A 25,601-nucleotide genomic window follows, 5' to 3' on the forward strand; every position below is an offset into this window, starting at 1 on the left:
TATTTTCTACATACGACTCGTGCTCTTGTCATATCACCGTTACTTATACCAAGTTCCAGATAGAACAGAGTGCCAGAAAGCCCCAGTGGTCCTTCAAGCACCAATCCAAGAAATGCGGTTTCTTAATTGAGCATGACGTGACAAACTGAGAGTTCATTGTGAGAGGTTAAGGAGGCGTACACTTGTCCCGGTCGTCATAGAAACAATTGTTTTCTTTGCCAGATATATCCCGTTAATCGTTGATCACGCAAAACATAAAAAGCTTTCCATATATTAGATTTCCCGTATGTAAGTACCACGGGTCTGATCGGACAGAGGAATTTCTATAAACAATGAATTTATGATGTGATTTCGGGAAGTTATTGACATGGCGGTAGCGTAATGTCTGTAGAAACCAAATGTACATACTCTAAGGAACAAGCCAAATTGATCTGTCTAACATGGACCAAAACGGTCAGTCTTGATGCAAGTGAATTTGTTCTGGACAGTTTGTGTATCGATTAAACCCAAATGAACATTTCATTTTGAGAAGCATGCACCCTCTCTGTGGCGCTTATTTCAGCGCGATTTACGATGCGGCTAGTGTGTGCTGAAGAGTGGTTAACTGACTGCGACAACAGACCTTATATCTAACCGATCGATTTCCAATTTGTCAGGCTATACGAGAGAAAAGTCCTTGGCTACTATGAAGTCAACTTGGCCATCGTCTACAGACGCAGTGCTTATCTCACGAGCTAAGTTGAACGGCCAACCAAAATATGGCAAGCCAACTCAGCAGCCGAAAAGACCGAAGAAGCCACCGATTGCTGTTCGCCCAAAACGAGCTCTGCTTTGTTTAACTCTAGGAAATCCTATACGAAGTGCTGCCATCAGTCTTGTAGAATGGAAATATCCTTTTAGAAAAGCAGTTGTATTCGTTCTAAGGTTTTTCACGTTCGCTGTTTGTTTTGCTTTCAATCTTCTCAAAGTGAAGTGTTACTTTGCTATCGGGCGTTTCGTGTTATCTGTTGGGCAACATTCTACTTCTGTTAACCATTCAGTGACTTATTTCTAGCTCAATCATTAATTTTTGCCTTAACTTACTTCGTACGCCGTTCGATGTTATGATATTAATAACTATTTTTGCAAATTGTGCGGCACTAGCCGCTTACCAACCGCTTCCTGAACAAGACAGTAGTTCAGTCAACGAGGATTTGGTAAGTAGACGACTTTTATTGATAATTCAGTTAATATTTAAGGTATCATCTATCTCCTTTAACTTATTGCTTGGCTTTTGGTTATATTATATAGAGTTTGCGACCATAACAAACTAGCTTTCTGGGAAGCCGTATCCCTAGTGGTACGCTCTTCTCTGTTTCGATGGCAGACAAAAATACCAGCGCAATGTTTTGATAGCAAGTGGTATAATATGTATGTTGAAGGCTGCCCACAAACCCATGGACTTTTTGTGTAGACTTGCTAATCAGTATATACTCTTAATATGCGAATTATACGAATGAACCACTGCACGACTTGCTTTTACACTTATAGGTTTCTCATAACCAGTTTTGCTGTATCATTTATTTGTTCAGTTCTGTTTTACGACTTCAGTTTTTTTTGTTTTGTTTTGGTTATGATTATCGCTAAAGTTCATTCCAAAAGCCTTTTATTCAGAACTTCTGAGTACTTTGTTGTAAGGAGAAAACATTAGTATTAGATGTTGGTAACTTTAAGGTGTCGAAAGCTGTCTAGAGAGAGAGCTATTTAGATCGAGCTCTGACCATTTGTGCATTGCATTTGTACATTTGATGTGCGAATAATGGTTAATTTTTAATCGCTCAGAGTTTAGTCGAGGCTATGCACGATTTGCTGCTCATACTCGCGATCACTCATGGATGAACGAGTCATTCACTTAATGCTCAGGCTCGTCAAAAAACGGTTGTCGATTTGCATGCTTTATTCACACTTAATAAAGATTAATTTCGAACGGGGATTGACTCAATATTGTACAGAAAACGCGTCAACAGTGTACATTTGTTTTTGAACGTGTGTGAAACGTCGTTACCCCGGCAATTTTAAATTGCATATTTAAATCTCTCAAAATTTTATTCTGCTATCTCGTTTTATAGAAATAGTTAATTTTCCTTTTCGTGTAATGTAATTTTTCAGGCCCTTGCAAATAGGTTAACACAAAAGCCAGACTGTCATCACAAGTGCGTGTTTATATTGCTTGAAAACTGCTTCGAAAATACCCAAGCTTTTTAATATATATACGTGAAGACGTGAATGTATCTACAGATTCCCACAAACTGTTCAATATCTCGTCAAACGCAACCTCATTTCAGACCAACGTTCAAAGCTTTGAGATTGTTTTCTTAGTAATAACCTTCTAAACTCGTTAGATGTAAAGTGTTTAGCTATATAGAAACAAAGTCAGGTTTTTGTTTTCCTTATTTCTCTAAAAATAAAGTTATTCAAGAGGTCAAAATAAATCAAATATTCAAGAAAATGTATGATTAATTAAGGTAATGAAAACAAATGTTGTAAATAAAGTTTGTATCCATATTATAAAGGCAAGTAAAAAAAAATTAATGTGTGAAATAAGGATGAAAAAGATGAGCTCTTACATCTTAAAATTATTAACCAATGTTTACAGTAATGCACTAGTATTCTTTAGTAAATCTATCTTTGTATTAATCGCTAAAGTAATTTTTTTGGGAGCAGCCCTATCCTGTCTGTTACACCAATCTGTAATAACTGTCGTGTTGAATATTTCATGCTGTGGAGGAAAAAAGGATTCGTTGAATATTTAAAATAATGTTAAGGGACCTGAGAGTTGTCACGACTATTTCTACGTAAAAGCAATGATAATAAGTCTGTAAATCTCTCTTAGACTACTCTTCCTTTGTACAATGATTTTGTAAATCATTTAACAGCCCAGAAAGGAATCTAAAAGCTTTCAAATTGTCAAATTTTGGGATTTTAAATGCTTGATTTAATGTTTCTGGGGCAGATATAGTATGCTTCTCATAAGATCTAGCATTTATTAAGTCTTGATATATAAATACATATTCATATATAAGCCGAAAGTGCAAAATTATTTTTGAACAATATTCAAAACAGTTGCTCTTATTTCTTCATTTTGTTTAACAACCATGTTGTACATGACTTAGGTTATGCAATTTTCATTTATAATTTGATATATAGTTGCATTGCACTATGCTCATATTTTAGAAATCGTATGGAAAATTGCAGTCATGTTATTGCATATATGTGCAGGTCTTGTCGTAGGACTTGTGGTTAAGTCCTTAGTTGTTTGTGGTTTACATAAAGTAAATATTATTAATATGTAATGTATCTTGTTCTACGATATGAATACATTAACTAGATGATCACACTAGACATATAGCAAAAATGCATTTTTATTCTGAAATATATAATACCAAGAATGGAATTAATATCTTAATGTATTTCAATCAAGACTTGGATTGACAACTTAGGTTTAACAGTCAGAATATTGGGGTAATTTGTAGAGATAAGACCCGTTCCAGAGCCCAAATTGAAAAATAAATTCTTATATCCGTTTTGATTTCATTAAATCCAACTTAACTCAACTCAATTTTTTATTTATTCTGTTTTTAAAATTGATGTATCACAAATGAATTATATTATTGAATACATGTTACTAGCTATTAATATTGTAATACTATTATATTACTTTTAACTATGTTTTCAATTATATACGCCTAGAGCTTAAAGTAAACTGACAAGGGTGGATCCAGCCAAAATTTTAGGGGGGGTCTAACTGAGTTTAGGGGGGACTAATTGAGTTTCTTCCGTCAACGCAATGGAAAACAATATAAAAAAGCATCGTTTTTTATAAAATAATAAGTAATAATAATTAATAGACAAAATACTGCAAATTTAAACAGTGTATTAAGACAGTATGCTATTACTTGTGTTATTGGATCATTGCATGAGGTAATATTATTAGATATCAAGGCTGTAAGGCTGTGTTGATTCTGCCTGTCTCAACTTTATCTTGATTTTTTCTCATTATTCCATTTTCGTATAATAATTTTAGACTTTAACGTAGAGTTTCTCAAGCTGTGATTGGTTGTGCAGTGATTATGCGGTTTCCCAAAGTTTTCCAGATTGGAAGTAATACTAAAACGTTTTTTTATCTTGAATTTCGACTTTTCTCTGATATTCGAGTCTAAGATTATACTAAAACACTTATTCCCCTCAGGCTCAATGATTATGGTGAATATTTACCTAGCTGCTTGAAGACTTGATGTTTGGTAAATATTCCACCGATAAAGACTTCACCTTCTGCGAATAATAATCGTTAAATATTTTCACATAATATCCATATACTGGTAAATCGATCATTGCCTCTAACAAGCCCCCAACCCTAAGACACAGTGTGATTTTTCAGAAGATATTCATTAGACACTGAAATAAGAGAAGATTCTTATGGGGAATTCCCATCCTTGAAGATCTAAATAAGATTATACAATGATGTAGAGAGAATAAGAGAAAAATATCAAATGTCCTTGGCGGGAATCGAACCCACGTCTTCAGTATTCTAGTCCGATGTGTTAACCACTACACTACAAGGACCAACAATGCTGGTAACGCAGCCGGAATATGGTTAATACATGTAGTGTAACATTTGATAGAACATGTATTTATGTAATTGTACATTTTTACCTGAAGAGTGATCGATGGCTGCCATGACTATTTATAATCAGTTTAATATTTTAAAACAAAGGAAATTAAGGCACTCTGATGAAAATTCCATATTGTTTGTTCATTTCCTGATATCATCAATTACTGTCAAAGTAGTCAATATTATTTTCACTTCCAAGTCAATTTTTTACAATTTAACTAAATGATAATGTACCATTTGACATGTGACAACTCACCATCTGTTCATAAAATAATCTGAAATGTGTCTAGCTGTTACTATATTTAAGGAATATAACATAGGCATGTCTCTGTATTATGATATAAACAGTCTGGGAGCTGTAGAGTAAGAGAAAAACAAGCTAAACATCAGGGCGCGGTTGTACAAAGCCTGGATAGCACTATCTGGCAGATAAATTCTTATCCATTGGATAAAGTGATGCTGTTATCCAATGAATTTATCCACTGGATACAATTTATCCGTCAGATAGCGCTATCCAGGCTTCGTACAACCAGGCCGAGGTGTATCTATTGCTTTTCATCAGTGCTCTACAGCTAGCCATAGTGTAGTAGATGATAAAAAAATGATTCCTATTTTTTCTATTTACTTTACGACTTGTTTTTCAAATTTCTTTCGTAGTTTAGCAATCAATTATTCCAGGATACCAAACCACGGTCAGAGATAGAAAATACTGCCTCGCGCATGCTGCAGCCAATCATGACACGCAATTCTTAAATAATAGGAAAAAAAGCTTGTCAAATGATTGTAGCTCCCAGCTGTACTGTAAAAGTGTATAATGTCAATAATGGCTGGCACTATAAAATGTCATTTTGTCGAAATATAAGAGTAATCCACATGTTGCACCCATATTTTCATTGCACTTAGCTGATATATTAGTACAGTAAATGATGGAACGTTCCTCAATGGCCATAATTTTTACAAACGACTGCACATATTGTATATATATATGATATAATTGTGAAAATCATGGGCTCAAAATGAGTTAGAAATTGTGTATTATGACTTAGACAGTAATCAATAAAATGTTTTTCAACATATATTTTTCAATACCTTGATTTTCATTAATCAAAATATGCATTTAAGAAAGATAAAAATTTTTCGTGATAAATTTTTTTCATATGTTTTTTATGTATGTTAGTTAATCTTACATCGTGTAGTTCCAGAAATTATTATTCATACCCACCCCACAGAGGAATTTGGAATTTCCGAAGGGTAGGGGTGGGGGGGTCAAAGAAAGAACAAAAATGACAGAGTTTGTATGGAAGAAAATTTGAATTTCCTGGGTGGGGCCTTCCTCTTTGAGGGGGTTATATGGATAATTTATGGAACCACACATTGTTATTTTCCTCATTATTATTCAAGCCATGGTATTTATCCAGCTTACTAAACAAGGTCACAGTTAATGCCATTCTTAAAATACAATTAATTTTCTGTTTAAAATATGTAATCAAATAATAACTAATATTCTAATAATGTAGTACTGGTATTATTTTTTTGACAAAAATTTGGAAATGAACTTTGAATATTTTTGAAAAACCTCATTTTTCAATACATAATTTTATGTCAAAATTGTAGCTATTTTACACGTAAGATAGACAACTTGCACTGGGAACATGTAGTGCGCATGAGCAAATGTAACTCATCGTGGCGCCAAACGTTGTTTTGACGAGAGCGGCTGTCAAAATCATGGCAGTGTTGCTAAGTTACGCCAAGCAGGCACGACAAGTATAACATCCTACATCGGCAGAGTCTATTTTTCTCACTCCACCAAAAAACAAAAGGAAAATAGGCTCTCCTAGCAGGGAACTTAATAATATAAAGTTTTTTTCTTTTTTTTTTTTCCAGGAAGTAGCTGAATATGTATTTTTAGGAATTTTTACATTTGAAGCCATACTTAAGATCATAGCATATGGATTTGCTGCGCATCCTGGAGCATATCTTAGGAATGGATGGAATATTTTAGATTTTGTAATTGTTGTTGTAGGGTGAGTACATTTCAAACTGTTAATTGTTGATTTCAACTACAGGGTTGGAGGAGTGTGGTGGGTGGGGGGCTGGAAAGATTAGATGGCCATACAAGCGGTGAGCGGTGAACACAGAGCACAAAGCATGAGTGGACAAAATGACCGGCCCTAAGCATTTTTGGAGCTTGAATGATCAAAGCAAACATGGTGCTAAGTGAAATTGTTTTTATTCTTTCTTTTCATATTTCAGCTTCTCGTAGGCACTATATAATGCGTTAGTCAAAAGAAGAAAAAAATATGCAAAAGTGGGGTTTAGTAGCCTGTTAATAAGGGCCGGCGGCAAAACATCTAAACACGCTGTGATTGGCTGAAACTAAATTCACTGCTCAACTGGCCAGGTCCATTCATCGGAATATTCATTTCTAGACTGCTGTTTCAAAAAGAAGAATGGATTGTAACATTGAATATTATCATTCTCTTTTTTCAGACTTGCAACTATTCTAGTGAAGACACTAAACGTCCAAAGTTTTGATGTCAAAGCCCTGAGAGCATTTAGGGTTCTCAGGCCTTTACGCCTTGTATCTGGTGTACCTAGTAAGTAGTGTGTGTAACAACACCCAACTGGTGGGCTTACTGTGCTTTTTTATTGTCCATATTGGAGCTCTTTATTGATCATTAGCGCAGCACGCTGATTCTAAAAATAGCTTAAAGATTTGGACAAACATTGCATTCTGTTTAACCGCTACGAGGATTGTACCAACCGATTTTATTATTTTTACTTAAAGTTACAATAAAAACCCATGTAAACTAAGATCAACTGCGATTGGCTGTGAAAATTATCTGCTGAAAGTAAACTCGTAAGTTTGTTTGTCCGAATTTCGCCTTTGTCTTCGTTTTTATGACGTCACGGCTGCGCTGCGCTATTAATGGCTCCTTTGACCCCTTTTAAAGGATTCAATGTAAGAGTACATAGTGGAATTAATGTGTGATTGACCTTGTCAGGTTTATCAGGGGCCGTTAATATTTACTCGTTATCAAACGAATCCTACCACTCCCCCTTCCCCTCTCCAGGGCTTAGAATAATGGCCGGATATCAGACAATTTTGATCCAGATTTGGAACTTGTCCATTAAATTCTTTGCCTTGCCTGTAATTTTGACCAGTAACTTTGAGTCAGAAATGAGTTATGACAGAACTCAAACTAGTTTGATCACTCATTATGAACTATATAAAGCCCTGCCAGTGGTGGATCCAGCTATGGAGTGTGCACCCCCCCCCCCCCCCCCACCCCCCTGAGAGAAGCTGACATTTTAAGAATTGTTGCCTATTAATCTTAATCGATCTTTTGCTCTACACTTATATTTTTTTTATTTTTTTTATTTTTTATTTGCAAATGCTATACAAAATACACTGCATCTTACTGTGAATCACTTTGATTTGATATCACATATTAAAATGCTGCTTGAGTGGAAATAACTATAAAAACTAGAATTTTCTTGTTTACTGACGTCATCACTCATTATGAGGTTAAGAACCAAATAAGTGCACCCCCCCCCCCCCCAAAATCCTGGATCCGCCCCTGCCTGCCCACCTCTCCCCCTTAATTTCCCTCCAATAAAAAATAAACAGTTCCTAATGGGCTGGAGATATTAATTTGTACTAACATCGTCTGCTACTTAGGAAGAGCCTGTAAAATCAAATGACAGCCAGCCAGATATAGTTCTAGTACCATAAGGAAGCAGGTGCATGGAACTAATGTTTATATCATCATTTGTCTTCTTTCCCCCAGGTTTACAAATTGTGCTTAACTCTATAATCAAAGCTCTTATACCACTTTTTCACATTGCCTTGTTGGTAGTGTTTGTAGTTATTATCTATGCTATTATTGGTGTTGAGCTATTTATGGGCAAGCTTCATAAAACCTGTTATGATAATGTCACAGGTAAGATTGATTGATACTTAGTTTATTGCTTAAATGACTTGTTAGAACTTCCTCTTCCCACGTGGACAGCCTCTTAGTACAAATATTTGTTCTTACATATATTTTTATGGTTTTTTTTTTTGATCATACATATATTTTTATAGTTGTTTTATTTTTATTATCATTATTATTATTATTATTATTTTCTACTAGTCTTGTTATATTTTTATAGTTGTTATATTTTTATTATTATTATTATTATTATTATTGTTATTATTATTATTTTCTACTAGTCTTGTTATATATTCTAATTTATTATATTTCCTTAGTATTGTAAAGTGCCTAGAGCAATTATTGATATAGATGCTATATATATATAAAGTTTATTATTATTATTATTATTATTTTCTACTAGTCTTGCTATATATTCTAACTTATTATATTTTCTTAGTATTGTAAAGGACCTAGAGCAATTATTGATATAGATGCTATATAAATAAGGTTTATTATTATTATTATTATTATTATTATTTTCTACTAGTCTTGTTATATATTCTAACTTATTATATTTTCTTAGTATTGTAAAGCGCCTAGAGCAATTATTGATATAGACGCTATATATATAAAGTTTATTATTATTATTATTATTATTATTTTCTACTAGTCTTGCTATATATTCTAACTTATTATATTTTCTTAGTATTGTAAAGCGCCTAGAGCAATTATTGATATAGATGCTATATAAATAAAGTTCATTATTATTATTATTATTATTATCATTATTATTGTTGTTGTTGTTGTTATTATCATTTTCTACTAGTCTTGTTAAATATTTTAACTTAATATATTTTCTTAGTATTGTAAAGCGCCTAGAGCAATTATTGATATAGACGCTATATAGATAAAGTATATTATTATTATTATTGTTACTATTATTATTATTATTATTTATTATCATTATTATTATTGTTATTATTATTATTATTGTTATTATTTTCATTATTATTATTATTATTATTATTGCGACAAAAAACGGTCTTTTCCCCTCCCATTTACTTCCCCTTTTACTTTCCTTGATGTCGCCGTCGTAGATTTTGCAAATCTCAAAGTCCCTTATGTCTAAATATTCACGAATACCATGCGATTATCTTCAGGTCAATTAACAAATGATGAACCACATCCTTGCAGTACAGACACAGAAGGGTATTCTTGTTCACAGTCAGGTGAAGGCCAAGTGTGCCTTGCTAAATGGGAAGGGCCTAACTATGGTATTACCAATTTTGATAACATTGGACTGGCTTGTCTTACAGTCTTTCAATGTATAACACTTGAAGGATGGACAGACGTTTTATATAGTGTAAGTAGTATTGCTTACTATCAATCACGTGACTTTTTGGAGTTGACTGGGGGGCAAACAAGCGGCTAACTGGGAGGCAACTAGCGGATGTTAAGTCAAAACATATCAAAATAAGTCCTCAAACTATTGTATTTGACTATTTTCACGACATCAAACCAGAAAACAAGAGATCAAAACAACCTCCAGGATTCTACAAGCCATCAAAAAAGAGCTATTACCGGAAGTGACGTCTATTGATAGTAACCTATATGAAATCCCACATTCCTTTTATTAATACAGGAATAGGAGGAGCCAGGCATTTTCGAGATTTCTCTTGAGGAGATACTTGTAAAAATTAGAATCTCAAAGTAGCCTTGTTATATATAGCCACAAAAATCTATCTATGATAATTCAGTGGATTCCAATTGAAAAATTCCACTTCAAAATCCTATTTATTTTTTATAAGATTTATTCATTTCTATTTTTATTATATTTTATATCCTTCTTTTCATCCGTTCCCTTTCAAAACATTATAGTATCTCTATTTAGATCACTAACAACCTTACCAAATGATGAGTGTATTCTTTATACAAGACTTGGTCGTTCAGTAGAGTACAAACACTAAAAGTGTGCAACACTTTGCACTATTTAGCAGTAAATAGTGCTAATTAAACAAGCATTATTTAGCAGTATTTAGTGGTATTTATGTTGAACACTTATAGTGTTTGTACTCTAGTGTACCTATTATTATAACGAGGCTATTGTGAGAAAAAATACATTAAAAAAATGAATCAAGGTCTGATTAAAACAACAGAAAACGCGGCCATCATTTGGCGTCTCTGCTTGAGGTCCTAAATATAGACTTCTAATGATGCTTGCTAAGAGGCTTGCAAATCGATAGACTTTATGATGTCACGAAAAGCTTTTAAAAATAGCTTATTTGATTTTCAAGTTCAAGTTCGTTCTTTTTTTACCATGTCGTTTTGCAAACCTCATTCATTGTTGAGGGCCACAAGTTTAATAGCCTTTTGGCTTTTAGTGCTACTTGGGCGCGCAATGATGAACAAGACTCAATGGCTTAAAGTAGTGTCTCTAATCTCGACGGAAGTGGATTGAGGATGTTGATGATAGTGATAGCGCTATTTTCGTATGACTGTAAAAAGCTCGAGGCCAAAACGACAAACACGGTTGTGCACAAGAATTGACTCTCCATCCAATCAAATTACAGGAAACGCGGCATGAACACGGCGTGGACACGGTCACGCAAATGTCACGGCGTGGACACGGTCACGCAAATGTCACGACACTGCTAGACCAATCACATTGTACGAGAAAAAAATCAGCCAATAAAAATTGTAGGAAATATTACAGTCACGGCAAGTTACGCATACGGCACAAGTTTTCACAGCCATACGAAAACTGCTCTAATAATAAAGAATTTACTTATTCATCATATTTCAGATTAACGATGCTGTGGGTAATTCCTGGCCATGGCTGTACTTTGTAACTCTCATTATTTGGGGATCTTTTTTCGTCCTCAATCTTGTTCTGGGTGTTCTTAGCGGGTAAGAAAACTCAACACCAGTCCCCTTAGACTTGCTCTAAGCCGACTTCTCTGAGTGACTTGCAGAGTCACGAGCAAAGCAAATAAAGAAGAGAAAAAATGCGAGCGTTGAAATCGCGAGAGATCAAATAGTTTTCATTGGCGTTTCGCGCCAATAAAGATGGCATTTATTTTAATAGCGCGCGCTAAGATTTTCATAATTCAAAAAAGAGCGAGCGCGAACAAAATTCTGCGACCCGTTTTTGGCGGGAAGCAAGTTGGAAAAGTCTTTCTTCCAGCGTCTAGTTCCAGCGCGTGTGATCCTGATTGGGCTGCCTGCCCGGGGGGGAGCGGTACTCTTGCCCATTTAAAGTAGGGATGTGCCGCTGAGCCCTCTGAACCCTGACCCTGTTCCAGAGTAAAATCGATGAAATTCATACCTTTTTCAAGAGCAAGATCGCTTAAAATCATACCCTGTTCCGGTATTGCGAAAATAGATACCCTGTTCCAGAGAGGAGAGAGCGTGATTTCATATACCCTGTTCCAGAGCGAGCGCGATTTTATATACCCTGTTCCAGAGTAGAATCGCTGAAAACCATACCCTGTTTGGCGGCACGTACCCGTATAGCGAATATAGGGGAGAGTACCCCCCCCCCCCCCCCACGGGGGCTGCCTGTGATTTATTCAGCGTGAACGAAGGACTGCGAAAGTCTAAAATCCCCTTAAAAGCCGTTATCCCCATGTGGTAATCATAACTAACCATATTTTCGATATACTTCGACCTCATTATCTTCGTTTGTTTAATATTAGTTATGTGGTGTCGTCGTGAAAAACATATCAAGGGTTTGTGGTTTTCATCAGTTTTATTCCAGACATCGTTGTGTCGTTGAAAACCTTTCTCATTTTTCAGGGAATTTGCAAAAGAGAAAGCAAGAGCACAGAAAAGTGGCGAATTTCAAAAACTACGAGAAAAACAACAAATTGACGAAGCGTATCACGGGTATTTAGACTGGATTGCTCGAGCAGGTATACCATTCTTACAAAACAACAAGACGCGTGACAGACTAGACCAGAGACTAGACGTCAATCTCATACCCAGAGCTTGCGCTTCCTCTGGCCTGCGGCGAAGAACGAGAGCATGATCCATATTTTGGCGTATGCGTAATTTTCGGAAAGTGAGATATAACCGATCAAAATAATCAAAGTAAAGATTAAATCAAAGTAAAAATCATAATAAAAATTGAAAATCGGGAAAATATTTTTTAAAATTTTTGGCAAGTGTTTGAACGCGTGCTCTGTTATACCGTCCAAGAAATCCTGGTCTCAAAAAATGGATTATGCCAGAGCCCTCGTTCTCCGCCGAAGGCCAGAAGAAACGCAGGCTCTGGGTGCGAGTTGATTAGGCGTATTTAATCGTACTGCGCAGACTCCATAAATCCGGGTGGAAATGGCGAAGGCAAATAAACTTATTTTAGATGATTAATTAGTTACTGTTACTACCTCGGAGACGATTTTTATTTTCCATCGTAATCTATCGTAGCCTAATAGACCTCTTCGGCTTGGGGTAATGTTTTCCCATTTCAGACCACGTGTCATTCCCTTGAGAATAAGATTCTTTGTTTGAGCTGTATCCATATCCATGTGTCTTCTCATGTGCAACTGAGCGCAAACCTTAAACAAAGAAATGATACTCTGGGGAATGACACGTGGTCTGAAATGGGAAAACATTACGTCAGAGCCGAAGAGGTCTATTCTTTCCCCCATACGCCGCTGAGAACCGGAGATTGTAGGACTGTTTTAGGAGACGAAATAGACGCTATTAAATATATATATCTCCTATATCAGTCCAACTATCTGCAATACCAACGCGATCCAGTTATTTTCTCAACCTCGGAACGGCTTATGCTTCAAAATCAATATCATTTTCAAGTGTTCGTCAACCCCGGTTTTCGGCCAATTTTTTTAATTTTCATTGTTGCAAACTATTTCACTTGTTACGACTGACATTGTCATAAGTGTTCTTGCTGTTAATGTAACCTGATCAAGCAGAGACCAAACTATCTTCCATGCAAGACATACATTGATAAATACTGATTAATTCACAGAGGATATTGAAGGCGAAAGCAGCGGCGATGAAGATGAGGAGGGCAAACCAAGTAGAAAAGTCTGTAAGTAAAAAAACAGTTATTATATATATTTTTTTATCTATATTATTTAGGAAATATAATTCTTGATTCCAATCTAATTTTTATCTTTATTACTTTTCAATATCTACCCATGTTATCGTTAAGGCAGATTTACAGATTACGATTTTTCCTCACAACTGTCGCGCGCGCGCAACATACTTACGCCAAGTTTTAGCTGCCATTTAAACACGAAAGCGGTCCTGACACGGCAAGGCATACGCCAGACCAATCACATTGCTCAGATATTCACTCTCCATCCAATCAAATACCCGGGACACGGCGCGGACACGGTCACGCCAAGGTCACGCCACTACCTGACCAATCACATTGCGCGAGACTGAAAAAATCAGCCAATTAAAATTTATCACGGTCAAGTCGTACGGTCGTCAGCAAGTTTTACGGTCGATTTACACCTAGCAATTCGTGTCGTTAGCATGCCGAGCGTGACACTTGCGAGGAAAAATCGAGAAACCTTGTAAACCGGCCTTTATACTTCGTTTGGGTAAAACTAATTTGATGGTTGATCAATTTGTAGCTACAAAACGTCGCATGGAAGATGGTGAATTGACGCCAAACGAAGAGAATGTGGAGAGCACCACCACGTTAGACCAAGGAGGCTTTTGGCAACACAATAAGTAGGTCAAATCTGGGTTTATGAAAGGCCACTTTCTTTATTTGACTTTCTACCTTTTTTTAACACCAATTATTCACATGTGTCTATCATTGCAAGCTCACCGTTCGTCTCTCTTTGATGCAAAGGCACGGCTACCTTTAGAGATGGCGCTGGGAACTGTGAAGGGGACTATTGTTCTGGGGGACGAAACAATAAACAGTCTTTTCTATTGTTTTTCCCCTAGAAAAATGTCTCTCGGGTCTCAGGACAAGGGATCTATACTATGGCTGGTTGATCATCACCAGATAAGGCCATTAACAGCAGTATTTGTTTTGTCTTGTAGGAAAGTCATCAAGAAATTTCACCATCGATTAAGAAGAAAATGTCGAATAGCTGTCAAAACCCAGACATTTTACTGGACGGTTATAGTAGTTGTCTTTTTGAACTCCCTGACGCTTGCATTGGAGCACTACAATCAACCGGAATTTCTTACTCAATTTTTAGGTGAGAATATCATCATATAAAAGAGTGGTCCCTTTTGCAACCACAACATATTGATAGTCCTAACCTTGTCATCAGGCAACTCATTGTCAGCTCTTCCTAATCCAAAACAGACCATTTTCAAGTTCCAAATTACCGTTGTGTTCCTTGATTACAGATTCATTTACTCGGGGTTAGCCTCGAAATAGTGTCTATATATTCACTGATACCAGCGGTCACGGTAAAGTATTGATAGTACTAGCCTTGTCCTCAGGCTACTCAGTGTCGGCTCTCCCTACTCAAAAATAGACCATTTTCACGTTAACTTGATGCTTAGGGACGGACCTTTAGATAATTGAGGGGGGAGGGATGGGGGGGGGGTGGGGCTGAGTAAATCCCCAAAAAATATCGAACAAGCACTTCTTCTATGAAAAAATATATCGCGATATATACATATAAATTTCTGCACCCCCTCCCGCCAATAGTCCCCTTCACAGTTCCCTGCGCCACTTTGAAAGGTAGCCGTGCCTTTGCATCGAAGCGAGACCAACGGTTGCTTCGATGCAAAGGCACGGCTACCTTTCAAGATGGTGCAGGGAACTGTGAAGGAGACTATTATCTAATGGTTCATCCCTTATGATGACGTATTATTTTTATTTTTCCACAGATAAGGCAAATAAATTATTTTTAGCGCTATTTACATTAGAGATGGTGATTAAGATGTATTGTCTGGGATTCCATGGTTATTTTGCTTCGTTGTTCAATAGATTTGACTGCCTGGTGAGTACTTGGGATATTTAACAATTATTCTCCCAAGACGAAGTGAGTGAATATCGTGGAGTATCGCGATTCACTAAATAGTCTCATTTTTTTGACACAACAATATTTTGTGGTATTGTCGTTTCAAAATTGAGGTTTCTGATTGGCTAACGCGCGAAAAAAAGAAAAGCTTGAGCGCGCGCGCGTCAAATTTTTACCCTTGTTGCTTGCCCCATAGCGCGCGCTCGTAAGGAGAATTTCGCTTTTAATCAAAGAAAATCGGTCAGTATTTTTCTTTGTGTGTGTGTGTTAAATTCTTTAGAATCGCGATACAAAACTAATTACTCACAGATCGAACCTTGAAACAATATCTGGGCTGATCTAAGTCAGGCTACGGCTAACTCACAGATCAAACCTTGAAACAACCTCTGGGCTGATCTAAGTCAGGCCACGGCTAACTTCACAGATCAAAGCCTGAAACAATCCATAGGCTGATCTAAGTCAGGACATGGCTAACTCACAGATCCAAGCCTGAAACAACCTCTGGACTGATCTAAGTCAGGACACGGCTAACTTACAGATCCAAGCCTGAAACAACCTCTGGGCTGATCTAAGTCAGGGCATAGCTAACTTACAGATCAGACCCTGATACAACCTCTGGGCTGATCTAAGTCAGGGCATGGTAACTTACAGATCATACCCTGAAACAACCTCTGGGCTGAGTCAGGGCACGGCTAACAAACTCAACTCACATGTCATGTCAAGTCCAGGAATCAAACTAAATACCCCAGAGTTGAGAGGCGAGTGCACTACTGTGGCTACCCTAGTGATAGTATCTACGAACTGTGCTTATGACTGGCCAATAGAGAAGCAATGTTGGTTGAACCATTATTATTTTTAACCACTCTTTATCGTAGGTTGTGATCAGCAGTCTCTTGGAGTTAGCTTTAACAGAAACACTGGAAAAGCGTCCTATTGGTATCAGTGTTCTGCGTTGTGTGCGTCTTCTTAGAATATTTAAAGTAACAAGGTAAGGACTGTTACATTGGCTGACCACGAGTCAGGACACGTCTACACTAATGCGTTTTCGAAACGCTCTGTTTTCGCCTAACCGAAAACGCATCAAAAGCTTTGCGTCCACACTAGCGTTTTCATAGCGTCCATCAAAAACAACCATCAAATATCGTCATCTGGGCTGATGCGAAAAAAGCCAGACGTGCCGGTGTAAAAGACGTCGGACGCTTTAAAAAGCCCCCGTTTACCCTGTCTACGCTGATACGATAGATATACGATACGATACGTTTTCAAATGTCTCCATTCTGGAGCGTTTTCAAATGTATGCGCTGTTGTTGAAAAAGCTTTTGAGTTTTTGATGTTTTAAGAGTAAACGCATGGCCCAAACGCTTTGAAAACTCATTAGTTTAAACGAGTTCTCAATCTACAATTAGATAGTCATTGTTCAGCCAGTTGGGTATGTGATTGCAACATAGATAATGTGCATTGATCGATGCTAACAAAGCACTCTGAGACACAGAGTACTGCAAAAATGGAACAAAGAAATCGAAGGAACTGTCAGAATAATATTACTTTACTATTTTCGTCTGTTGAAGTACTTGCATTTCCGTAGAAAATGTCGAAGGAAAAGTTATCAGATAATCAGATCAATCCCAAGAGAGCACAATAACAAAAGGGATGTCCACCACGTTGGAAGATATAACAAAAGAATTCATTGAAAAATCTTTTGTCAAATTCTTCCAACATGGCGACTATGACGTCTATTGCAAACGAAGAATACATTTTATTCAGTTTATTTCCCATCAATTTGTTTTCTAGTTTCTTTTAACCTTGGAATAATGTTTTGTTAACAGATATTGGAGTTCTCTTAGTAATTTGGTAGCATCTCTTCTGAACAGCATGAAATCTATAGCCGGATTATTGTTGCTTCTCTCGCTATTCATGCTCATCTGTGCTCTGCTGGGTATGCAGATCTTTGGTGGAAAGTAAGTCACAGTTAACTGTTGATGAATGTTTAACAATACTCCAGCTTCGAGTTCTCTTTGCTCAGCCTTAGTCTCGGTTGTGCGTCATAATATTCAGCTATTCAACCAAAACCCGTGGCATTTTAATTAACTCTTATTGTTCCTTAGTACGTACATTACTTACTATACAATGGACCTTAATAAAATAGAAGAACGCATTCGTACACAATCGAGGCTAAGACTGGACAAATGCGAACTCGAAATGGAATTATTAGCCACGAAGCCCGAATGGTCTAAGAGTTTTTTTATAAAATAACTGTTGTGAATGTCGAGTTCTGATTGGTTTGGAGCGCGTGCTTTATGAGAGCGCATTGCACGCGCGCGCACTTTCCGTTGCATCACTGCTATCTAAAATAACGGTTGATGTAATTCGTATTTTATAAAAGAAATAAAAAACTTGCTTGCTGTGCTGTGTGCCGTTATAAAGCACTTGGGGATTGTCAGAACACTCGAGAAGTGTCGAAAAGCACTCTGCTACGCGTCATGCTTCTTCTAACACTTCTCTCGTGTTCTGCCAAACCCCGAGTGCTTCATAACTGCACACAGCACGCGCGCGCGTTTTCTATTTCCTCAATACTAAGCCCATGAGGCCGACGGTCGAATGGTCTATTGACTCGTGCACCATGAGGGCAAGAGGTCTAATTGTTTAAGTCTAAACCTAATAATCGGTCTAATAAATGGATACAAAGAATTTTGAAATAAACCACTAGTAGCTTAACCAATCAGAGCGCACGGTTAGTATGTTCAGACTAAGGCTCAAACGTCTGGCCAGCACCTTGATCCTTTATTTTGGTTAGAATAGATCTGTTTACCTTGAGCGTAATGTTTTCCCATTCCAGAACGCGTGTCATTCCCTAGAATATTATTTCTTTGTTTAATGGTTACCCATGAGAAGACGCATGAATATGGATACAACTCAAACAAGCTTAAACGGTCTATTGATATATTAAGAAAGACTTGTTTTCGTATTCAAGCAGTGAGCGCCAAAAACTATTTTATTGAAGAAGGCTGTTGTACAAGGCTAAAATCTTGTTATTCAGAAAGTTTAACTTGTTTGGAAGTGAAGATGACCGATGAAAGTGGAATCAAAGTGTTAACCCAAAGCAAAAATTTTATTCGAAAATGAGGTTTAGGCCTTCATTTGCTTATTTCCCATATATTTTCTATAAAAACACCTGACAAAGCAACATTCTAACACAAATGCAACAAAACATCTTTGTACAATTAAAAATACCGCTTCAAACAGACACTTTATCATGTACATCAGTTTCTAACTATTTAAAAAAGGTTTTGAGTGTTAACCCAAAACGAAAATTGGGACCAAAACTCATACGAAAGTCTAGTTTTTGGCGCTTTTTGCCATTATTGCTCATTATTGAGAAAAAATTCCTCTTAATATATTATATATCATATATTATTAAGAAAAAGTAGTGTGAAAAAGAGATAATAGACAGATTAAGCATCGCGCTTTTTCTTCCCGCGAACGGTAGATATGACCACGTTTTCAGCCTTTCCCTGCATTTCATTTTACTTTAAGCAATTACAAATTTCACGATGTACAGTTATTATATTTTTTCAATTCTTTTTCACTAATTCTGAAAAAATATCTTGCTTGTCGACTGATGTTTGCCGTAATCAAGGTGCTTAAACTCCGTATCGATGGCCCGGCAAACGATTTAAGGGCTCTAGTTATTGCTTCCTTGTAGGTTCAATCTAGATGACGTAGAGGTACCTAGAAGTAATTTTGACTCTTTCTGGCGTGCGTTGGTCACTGTGTTCCAGGTATGTCGTCATGGTGACATCTTTTAAAAGTGTTATTTGTAAGTTCAGTCGCTTCAGTCTAAAAGATGGTGATAGTGATACTAATGATTATGATGACCCAACAGAGTTGCATGTGTCTATAGATCATAGATGATCATAGTGGTGATGATGCATATGATGGTAGTTGTTACACGTGATGGTGATGGTGATGGTGATACTAATGATTATGATGACCCAACAGAGTTGCATGTGTCTATAGATCATAGATGATCATAGTGGTGATGATGAATATGATGGTAGTTGTTACACGTGATGGTGATGGTGATACTAATGATTATGATGACCCAACAGAGTTGCATGTGTCCATAGATCATAGATGATCATAGTGGTGATGATGCATATGATGGTAGTTGTTGTACGTGATGGTGATGGTGATGGCGATACTAATAATTATGATGACCCAACAGAGTTGCATGTGTCTATAGATCATAGATGATCATAGTGATGATGATGCATATGATGGTGGTTATAGTACGTGATAGTGATGGTGATGGTGATGCTAATGATTATCGGATGACCCAACAGAGGCACAGTGCTTCGCTATACCAATTTCCCTTGTATTTTTTGCTTCAGATCCTGACAGGAGAAGACTGGAATTCTGTAATGTACATTGGTATACAAGCTTGGGGCGGAATCACCGATCATTCATCTGTCATACCTATTTTATATTTTATATTTCTTGTTATCGTTGGAAACTGTATCTTTTTTAACATATTTAGTATGACTTTAGTAGCCCAATTGGACCTTTCTTAAAATTGTCTTGAAAGCGAGACTAACATGGAAATACGAAAAATGCCACAAATAGACCCTTTTCTCAAGGTTGCGTGCGCATCCAAATTGAAGGAACTTGACGGGCCACGATACCAGAACACAAGTATTATCATGCGTTGCTATGAAAAAATTTTCGATAAGAATTTATAAAATCGATTATTCTCCTCTTTGAAAATAAAACTGTCTTGTCAATTGTACTGAATTTGCGTTTTCTTAGTTTTGTGGTCCGTTAAGATTGCATACGCACGCAACCTTTTGAAAACGGTCTATTCCATCGAGAAAAAATTTTGAATTTCTTTGTTAGTCCCGCAGTCACGCTACTTTTTAGAAGGGTCCATTCTTTGATAGGCAACGCTTGTCACGCACAAAGGTTTCAGTACTAAATTTGCTTGTCACGCACAAAGGTTTCAGTACTAAATTTGCTTGTCACGCACAAAGGTTTCAATACTGAATTCGCTTGTCACGCACAAAGGTTTCAGTACTGAATTCGCTTGTCACGCACAAAGGTTTCAGTACTGAATTCGCTTGTCACGCACAAAAGTTTCAGTACTGAATTCGCTTGTCACGCACAAAGGTTTCAGTACTGAATTCGCTTGTCACGCACAAAAGTTTCAGTACTGAATTCGCTTGTCACGCACAAAGGTTTCAGTACTGAATTCGCTTGTCACGCACAAAGGTTTCAGTACTAAATTAAATCAATTATTTTATCCCGTCACGAATCACTGAGCATTATGCACACTGAAATCTAGTTTTTCGCTGCCGTCAATCAAAAATAATCTGTCGTTACCTTTTATGTTCTTAACTGACGGCAGTGAAAAACCATTTTCACAACAAGCTTTTGAAATGTTTGAGTTCGCAGAATATCGAAAACCGCAGGAATTCAAGAAATATATTTTCCCCAGAACACTGGATATTACGTTACTGAGAAAACACTGGATATTGCGTTACTGAGAAAACACTGGATATTGCGTTACTGAGAAAGCACTGGATATTGCGTTACTGAGACAAACACTGGATATTGCGTTACTAAGAAAACACTGGATATTGCGTTACTGAGAGCCTCAGTTTGGAAAGTTAGACCCCCTCCCTCCCAACACACTTAAAACTATGTCCCACTTTCCATGAGATATCCTGCAAAAGGGGAGTTAACGTACTAAGAAAAGGTTTAATCCGGTTTAAAGAGAATCGAGGGTCATAATTTTTACTTTAAAAGTAGGCTATTAATAATATGCTGCCAAATATAGGGCTTCCCTCGAACGTAGCACAAACACTACACTTAGTACTCTGTCAGTACAACATATTTTCTTAACATGTCAAAGATATTTTACTCAATGTTTTCTTGGCCATCGCCGTCGACAACTTAGCAGATGCAGAAAGTCTAACAGAAATGGAGAATGAAAAGATGAAGAAGAAAGAAGAAGCAAAAGCGAAAGAGTGGGAAAGTTTACGAGACGAAGAGTCGAGAAGTGGAGAAACTGGTTCACCGGTTCGAGGGTAGGTACATCAGTGTAGGAGCACATCAGTAGAATGATAAATAAGTGTCTAGTCGTTCTAGCGCTTTCACACTAATTGGGGACACTTTTCGTTCACACGCACGACCACTACATTTAATATTCTATGCACACAACGCTCAACTCACATGTTGATTTTTACGGAGGGAGGAAACCGGAGAACCCGGAGAAAACCCTCGTAGCATAGGAGAGAACAACACATTTAACTCAATTCACATATGGTGTCCGCAGGGCTCGAACCAGCGAACCAAAATGTTGGACTCACAGCGGTGAATGACGACGCGTTAGCCGCGAACGCCACCCATGCTACCCTTAGAGACCTTTAGCATCTGGTTTACTGCTAACCGCTAAGCTCTAACTGCTAGATATCAGGCCCAGGAAAACGGAGAAACACACCAGAGAAAAACTCGGCACTAATGAAATTCAATATGCCAGTCCTTCCAGCAACAACTTCCTTATGAAGCCTTGCTGAATGTCATAAGTTTGAAGGGAAACGCCCGACGTCGAACTGCCGTTCCAGTGGTTCTCTCGCTCCACGTCTTCTTGGTTGTCTTTGTCGTTGTTCACTCGCGATAAAGAAACCTACGAGAGCGAGAGAGCCTCTGGAAGGACCGGGGTAAGGTTGCAGTCCCTCACTGGCAATCATGCTCGTCCAGCTTTGTTTTAGTATGACTGAAAAGCTTAGTGCCGTACGAGTTTCTTTCCGCTACCATGATGTAGAATTTTGATTGGCGGATTTTTTTCTCTCGGGCAATATGATTGGTCTAGCAGTACCGTGACCTTGGCGGTGACCCTGTCCGTACCATGTTCGTGTCGTGTTTCTGATTGGATGGACAGTAAAATGTTTGCGCAATGTGATTGGTCTGACGTATACCTTGCCGTGTCATGATCGTGTTCGTGCCGCTAGCTTTTCATGGTCATACGAAATTTGCTCTAAGACACCCACAAGGGCGGATCCAACCAAAATTTTAGGGGGGGCTAATTGAGTTTCTTCCGTCAACACCACGGAAAACAAAAAAAGCATCTAATTTTTCAGTTTTATTTTGGCTTTTTTTTTCCCTGCTGAAAGGGGGCTTCAGCCCCCTGTGCCCCCACCCCCCTCCCCCCCTGGATCCGCCTTTGACCCATGGATATTCACTTGCTATTTTTTATGTGCTTTGCTCAGGTCAGTAGTAAGAACCTCTCAAGAACTTCATTCCAATGGGAACAGTATACCCAAGGTAAGACCGCCTATTTTAGTTACATTATACTTCCCAACGATTGTTATCTCCGTCTACACAACTTTTTAGGAAGGCTTATTTTTGAACACGTATTTTGTTTCATTTGTATTTCGTAATCTTAATAACTTTTTAGCTCTGGTTTCAGAGTTTTCTTGTATTAATATTATTATTTTTTCTTTATTTTGAATGTGTATATTTTAGCTAGTGTAGATATTTTTTAAATTTGTAAAGCTCTTATGGACTCTAAGAAATAAGCGCTATATAAATAAATGATGATCATCATCATCATCATCATCATTATCATCATTATTATCATCATCATCATCGTTATCATCATCATCATCATCATCATCATCATCTGGCGGGACCGAGGACCACCTCACTCACGACTCTCTTGCTTTCAAAAAAATGTTCGTACTCTTTAACTTGGAATATGTGACTGCTTCTTCACTGAACGTTATAAATGATAGAACTCTCTGCCTTGGACGTAATAGGAGTGACACATTGTCTGGTCAATGACAGCGTAAGAAAAAAACCAGCAAACAGTCAAACAGAACACGAGAAATAACTTATTCATTGCAAATACCTTGTTTCCCGTTTAATTGTCGTACTTCTAAGTGTTCATAACGATGTTTTGTTCTTTATATAATTTCTTATTTGATTTGTTCTCGTGTACAGGCGATATCTGAAGGTGATATTGAAGCTCAGTCAAATTCAAAGGGTTCAAAAGCAACCTTAGATCGTAAGTATGCTAAAGTAAAGCCACAGACCCACGGTGCAACATTCTGGGCTATGTTGCAGGCAGTCGAGGTTGCGAGCCATGACACACGATGCAATAGTTCAGTTTTCGTAACACTGTGAAAAAAGCGATGCCGCATGCGTGCCTTACCGTGAACGTGATGTTTTCTAGAATTTTGATTGGCGGATTTTTTATTGCGCATTGTGATTGCCGTGACCATGGCGTGACCGTATCCGCGCCGTGTTTATGCCGTGTTTCGGGCATTCGATTGGACGGAGAATAAATTCTTTTGCAACGTGATTGGTCTGGCGAATGCTCTGCCGTGTCACGATCATGTTCGTGCCGTGAGCTTTTCACAGTCATACGTAAACTTCTCTATGTTGCACCATAGTTAATGGAGCGAAATGGCTTGGAAACTCCATAGAACAAAGCTACTGTTTTGCGTAACTATTTTAACGAGTGTTATTGGCCGTTTATTTCCAGGATCGACCCTTTCAGTAAGAAGTGCAACGTCAACAGAAGAAAACCTGGACCGTGAGCCCATGCCACCAGATAGTTCCATGTTCGTTTTTTCGGATACCAACAGGTTTGTCAACCCAATATGAATAAATTTAATTTCCCAACCAATCATAGTAATATGAATTCTCAGGCGAATGCAATTTGTAATTCTTCCTCTCTTTTCTTTCATTAATTTTTTTCTTTCTCTCTCTTGCTCTCCTTTTTTTCCCTTCCTTTCTTCCTTCCTTCCTTGGTTGCTTGCTTGGCTGCTTACGTGCTTGCTTGGTTGCTTGCTGGTTTGCTGGTTCGCTGGCTTGCTGGCTTGCTGGCTTGCTGGCTTGCTGGCTTGCTGGCTTGCTGGCTTTCCTTCTTTCTTTCTTTTCTTATAATTCATTATGTTCTTTTGTCAGGTTCCGTATAATGTGCCATAGAATCGCCACCAATATGTACTTCGTTAATTTTATCCTGATACTCATCATCATTAGTAGTGCCTTGTTGGCTGCTGAAGACCCTCTTAATGCCAACTCCGAGAGAAACCAAGTGAGTCTCTCCTGCTTTACTTACTAATATGCAAAGATATTTTAGCTTTGAAATGTCCAGTTTATTGAAGTTTCTCGTTGTAAAACGTTTGACAAAAAAAAAACAACAACAAACAAACAAACAAAACAAAAAATAAAAAAAAACAACACTAAAAACCTGGAGAAAAGACCAAATTCCTGTTTCATACCATGTGTCATTTCCAACAAAGTAAAGCAATTAGACATTTCCGATTTAGCGGCATATGAGCGGAATAGGCATATACTAGCGGAATAAGCATAAACCAGCGGAATAAGGCTAGAATCATTGTTTTGGCCAGAAAATTCAATAAAATAATGAAACAGCTTTCAGTAGACCTGTTTTATTTAACTTAAGGTATTGCACAATTAATATCGTTAACACTACCTGTTTTATTAGCTTAACTGACGAGCAGTGTGCTCGAGAATAAGATCTCGTCCAAACGCAGGTATATAAAAAAGTTGCGTTCATAATATACTAATGTAAATGCTCGCCCTTAAATTTATAAAAGGACTAAGAATGCTAGCATATAATGTAGAATATCACGACGGTTATTATTTTCGAGAAGTTTTCCTTCTGCATGGACACGTACGTATCGCTAACATATAGTTGATATGTGGATGGCTACTGAGATTGTTCACTGCCTGTAAACACTTGCTTCCCAACTCTGTACCCCCTCCTCTGCGGGGAAAAACAGGATATCATTCAAGTTCTCTGTTAGTTCTTCTACAGTGGAAAAGGCTGTGCACATAGCCAATGCGTTGAAATTCAGGATAAAACAAGATATTTGAGAGATTCAGTAAGAATCTCGTGTTTTCGACAAACATTTGTGTTACGCAAACGAAAAAAGCGTAAAAAGAAGTTGAAAAGTTTTTCAAGAAGCAATAGATAAATAATAAAATAATCTTTGTCTTTGCTGAGAAGGTGCATAAAAGGTACTAGTTAAATTACAGGGA

The 25,601-nt window shown here is 37.4% G+C and overlaps 1 protein-coding gene and 1 non-coding gene across 4 annotated transcripts in view; one reads left to right on the plus strand and one right to left on the minus strand.

The window, feature by feature from the left end:
- The first annotated feature begins 283 nt into the window (after positions 1-283).
- LOC116298733 (voltage-dependent L-type calcium channel subunit alpha-1D) overlaps positions 284-25,601 on the plus strand; it is a 55,693-nt gene continuing 30,375 nt past the window's right edge. For all 3 annotated transcript variants that reach the window (XM_031707275.2, XM_089036129.1, XM_031707276.2), the window contains exons 1-22: positions 284-453; positions 657-888; positions 1,091-1,196; positions 6,536-6,675; positions 7,142-7,248; positions 8,443-8,595; positions 9,729-9,931; positions 11,372-11,475; positions 12,364-12,479; positions 13,559-13,621; positions 14,175-14,274; positions 14,596-14,756; positions 15,400-15,512; positions 16,409-16,521; positions 17,360-17,491; positions 19,237-19,312; positions 19,925-20,048; positions 21,442-21,616; positions 22,799-22,853; positions 23,532-23,595; positions 24,076-24,178; positions 24,501-24,630. In XM_031707275.2, coding sequence (XP_031563135.2) covers positions 441-453; positions 657-888; positions 1,091-1,196; positions 6,536-6,675; positions 7,142-7,248; positions 8,443-8,595; positions 9,729-9,931; positions 11,372-11,475; positions 12,364-12,479; positions 13,559-13,621; positions 14,175-14,274; positions 14,596-14,756; positions 15,400-15,512; positions 16,409-16,521; positions 17,360-17,491; positions 19,237-19,312; positions 19,925-20,048; positions 21,442-21,616; positions 22,799-22,853; positions 23,532-23,595; positions 24,076-24,178; positions 24,501-24,630 — 2,583 coding nt within the window. In that variant the 5' untranslated portion in view covers positions 284-440. The remainder of the gene's footprint in view (positions 454-656; positions 889-1,090; positions 1,197-6,535; positions 6,676-7,141; positions 7,249-8,442; positions 8,596-9,728; positions 9,932-11,371; positions 11,476-12,363; positions 12,480-13,558; positions 13,622-14,174; positions 14,275-14,595; positions 14,757-15,399; positions 15,513-16,408; positions 16,522-17,359; positions 17,492-19,236; positions 19,313-19,924; positions 20,049-21,441; positions 21,617-22,798; positions 22,854-23,531; positions 23,596-24,075; positions 24,179-24,500; positions 24,631-25,601) is intronic.
- On the minus strand, positions 4,531-4,602 carry Trnas-aga (transfer RNA serine (anticodon AGA)). The gene has a single exon. It is a non-coding gene; the product is annotated as a tRNA-Ser (tRNA).

This window comes from Actinia tenebrosa, unplaced genomic scaffold (assembly GCF_029948245.1).
Source record: "Actinia tenebrosa isolate PJP-AT-01 unplaced genomic scaffold, QUT_ActTen_1.0 PGA_scaffold3__52_contigs__length_22856419, whole genome shotgun sequence".
Classification (NCBI taxonomy): domain Eukaryota; kingdom Metazoa; phylum Cnidaria; class Anthozoa; order Actiniaria; family Actiniidae; genus Actinia; species Actinia tenebrosa.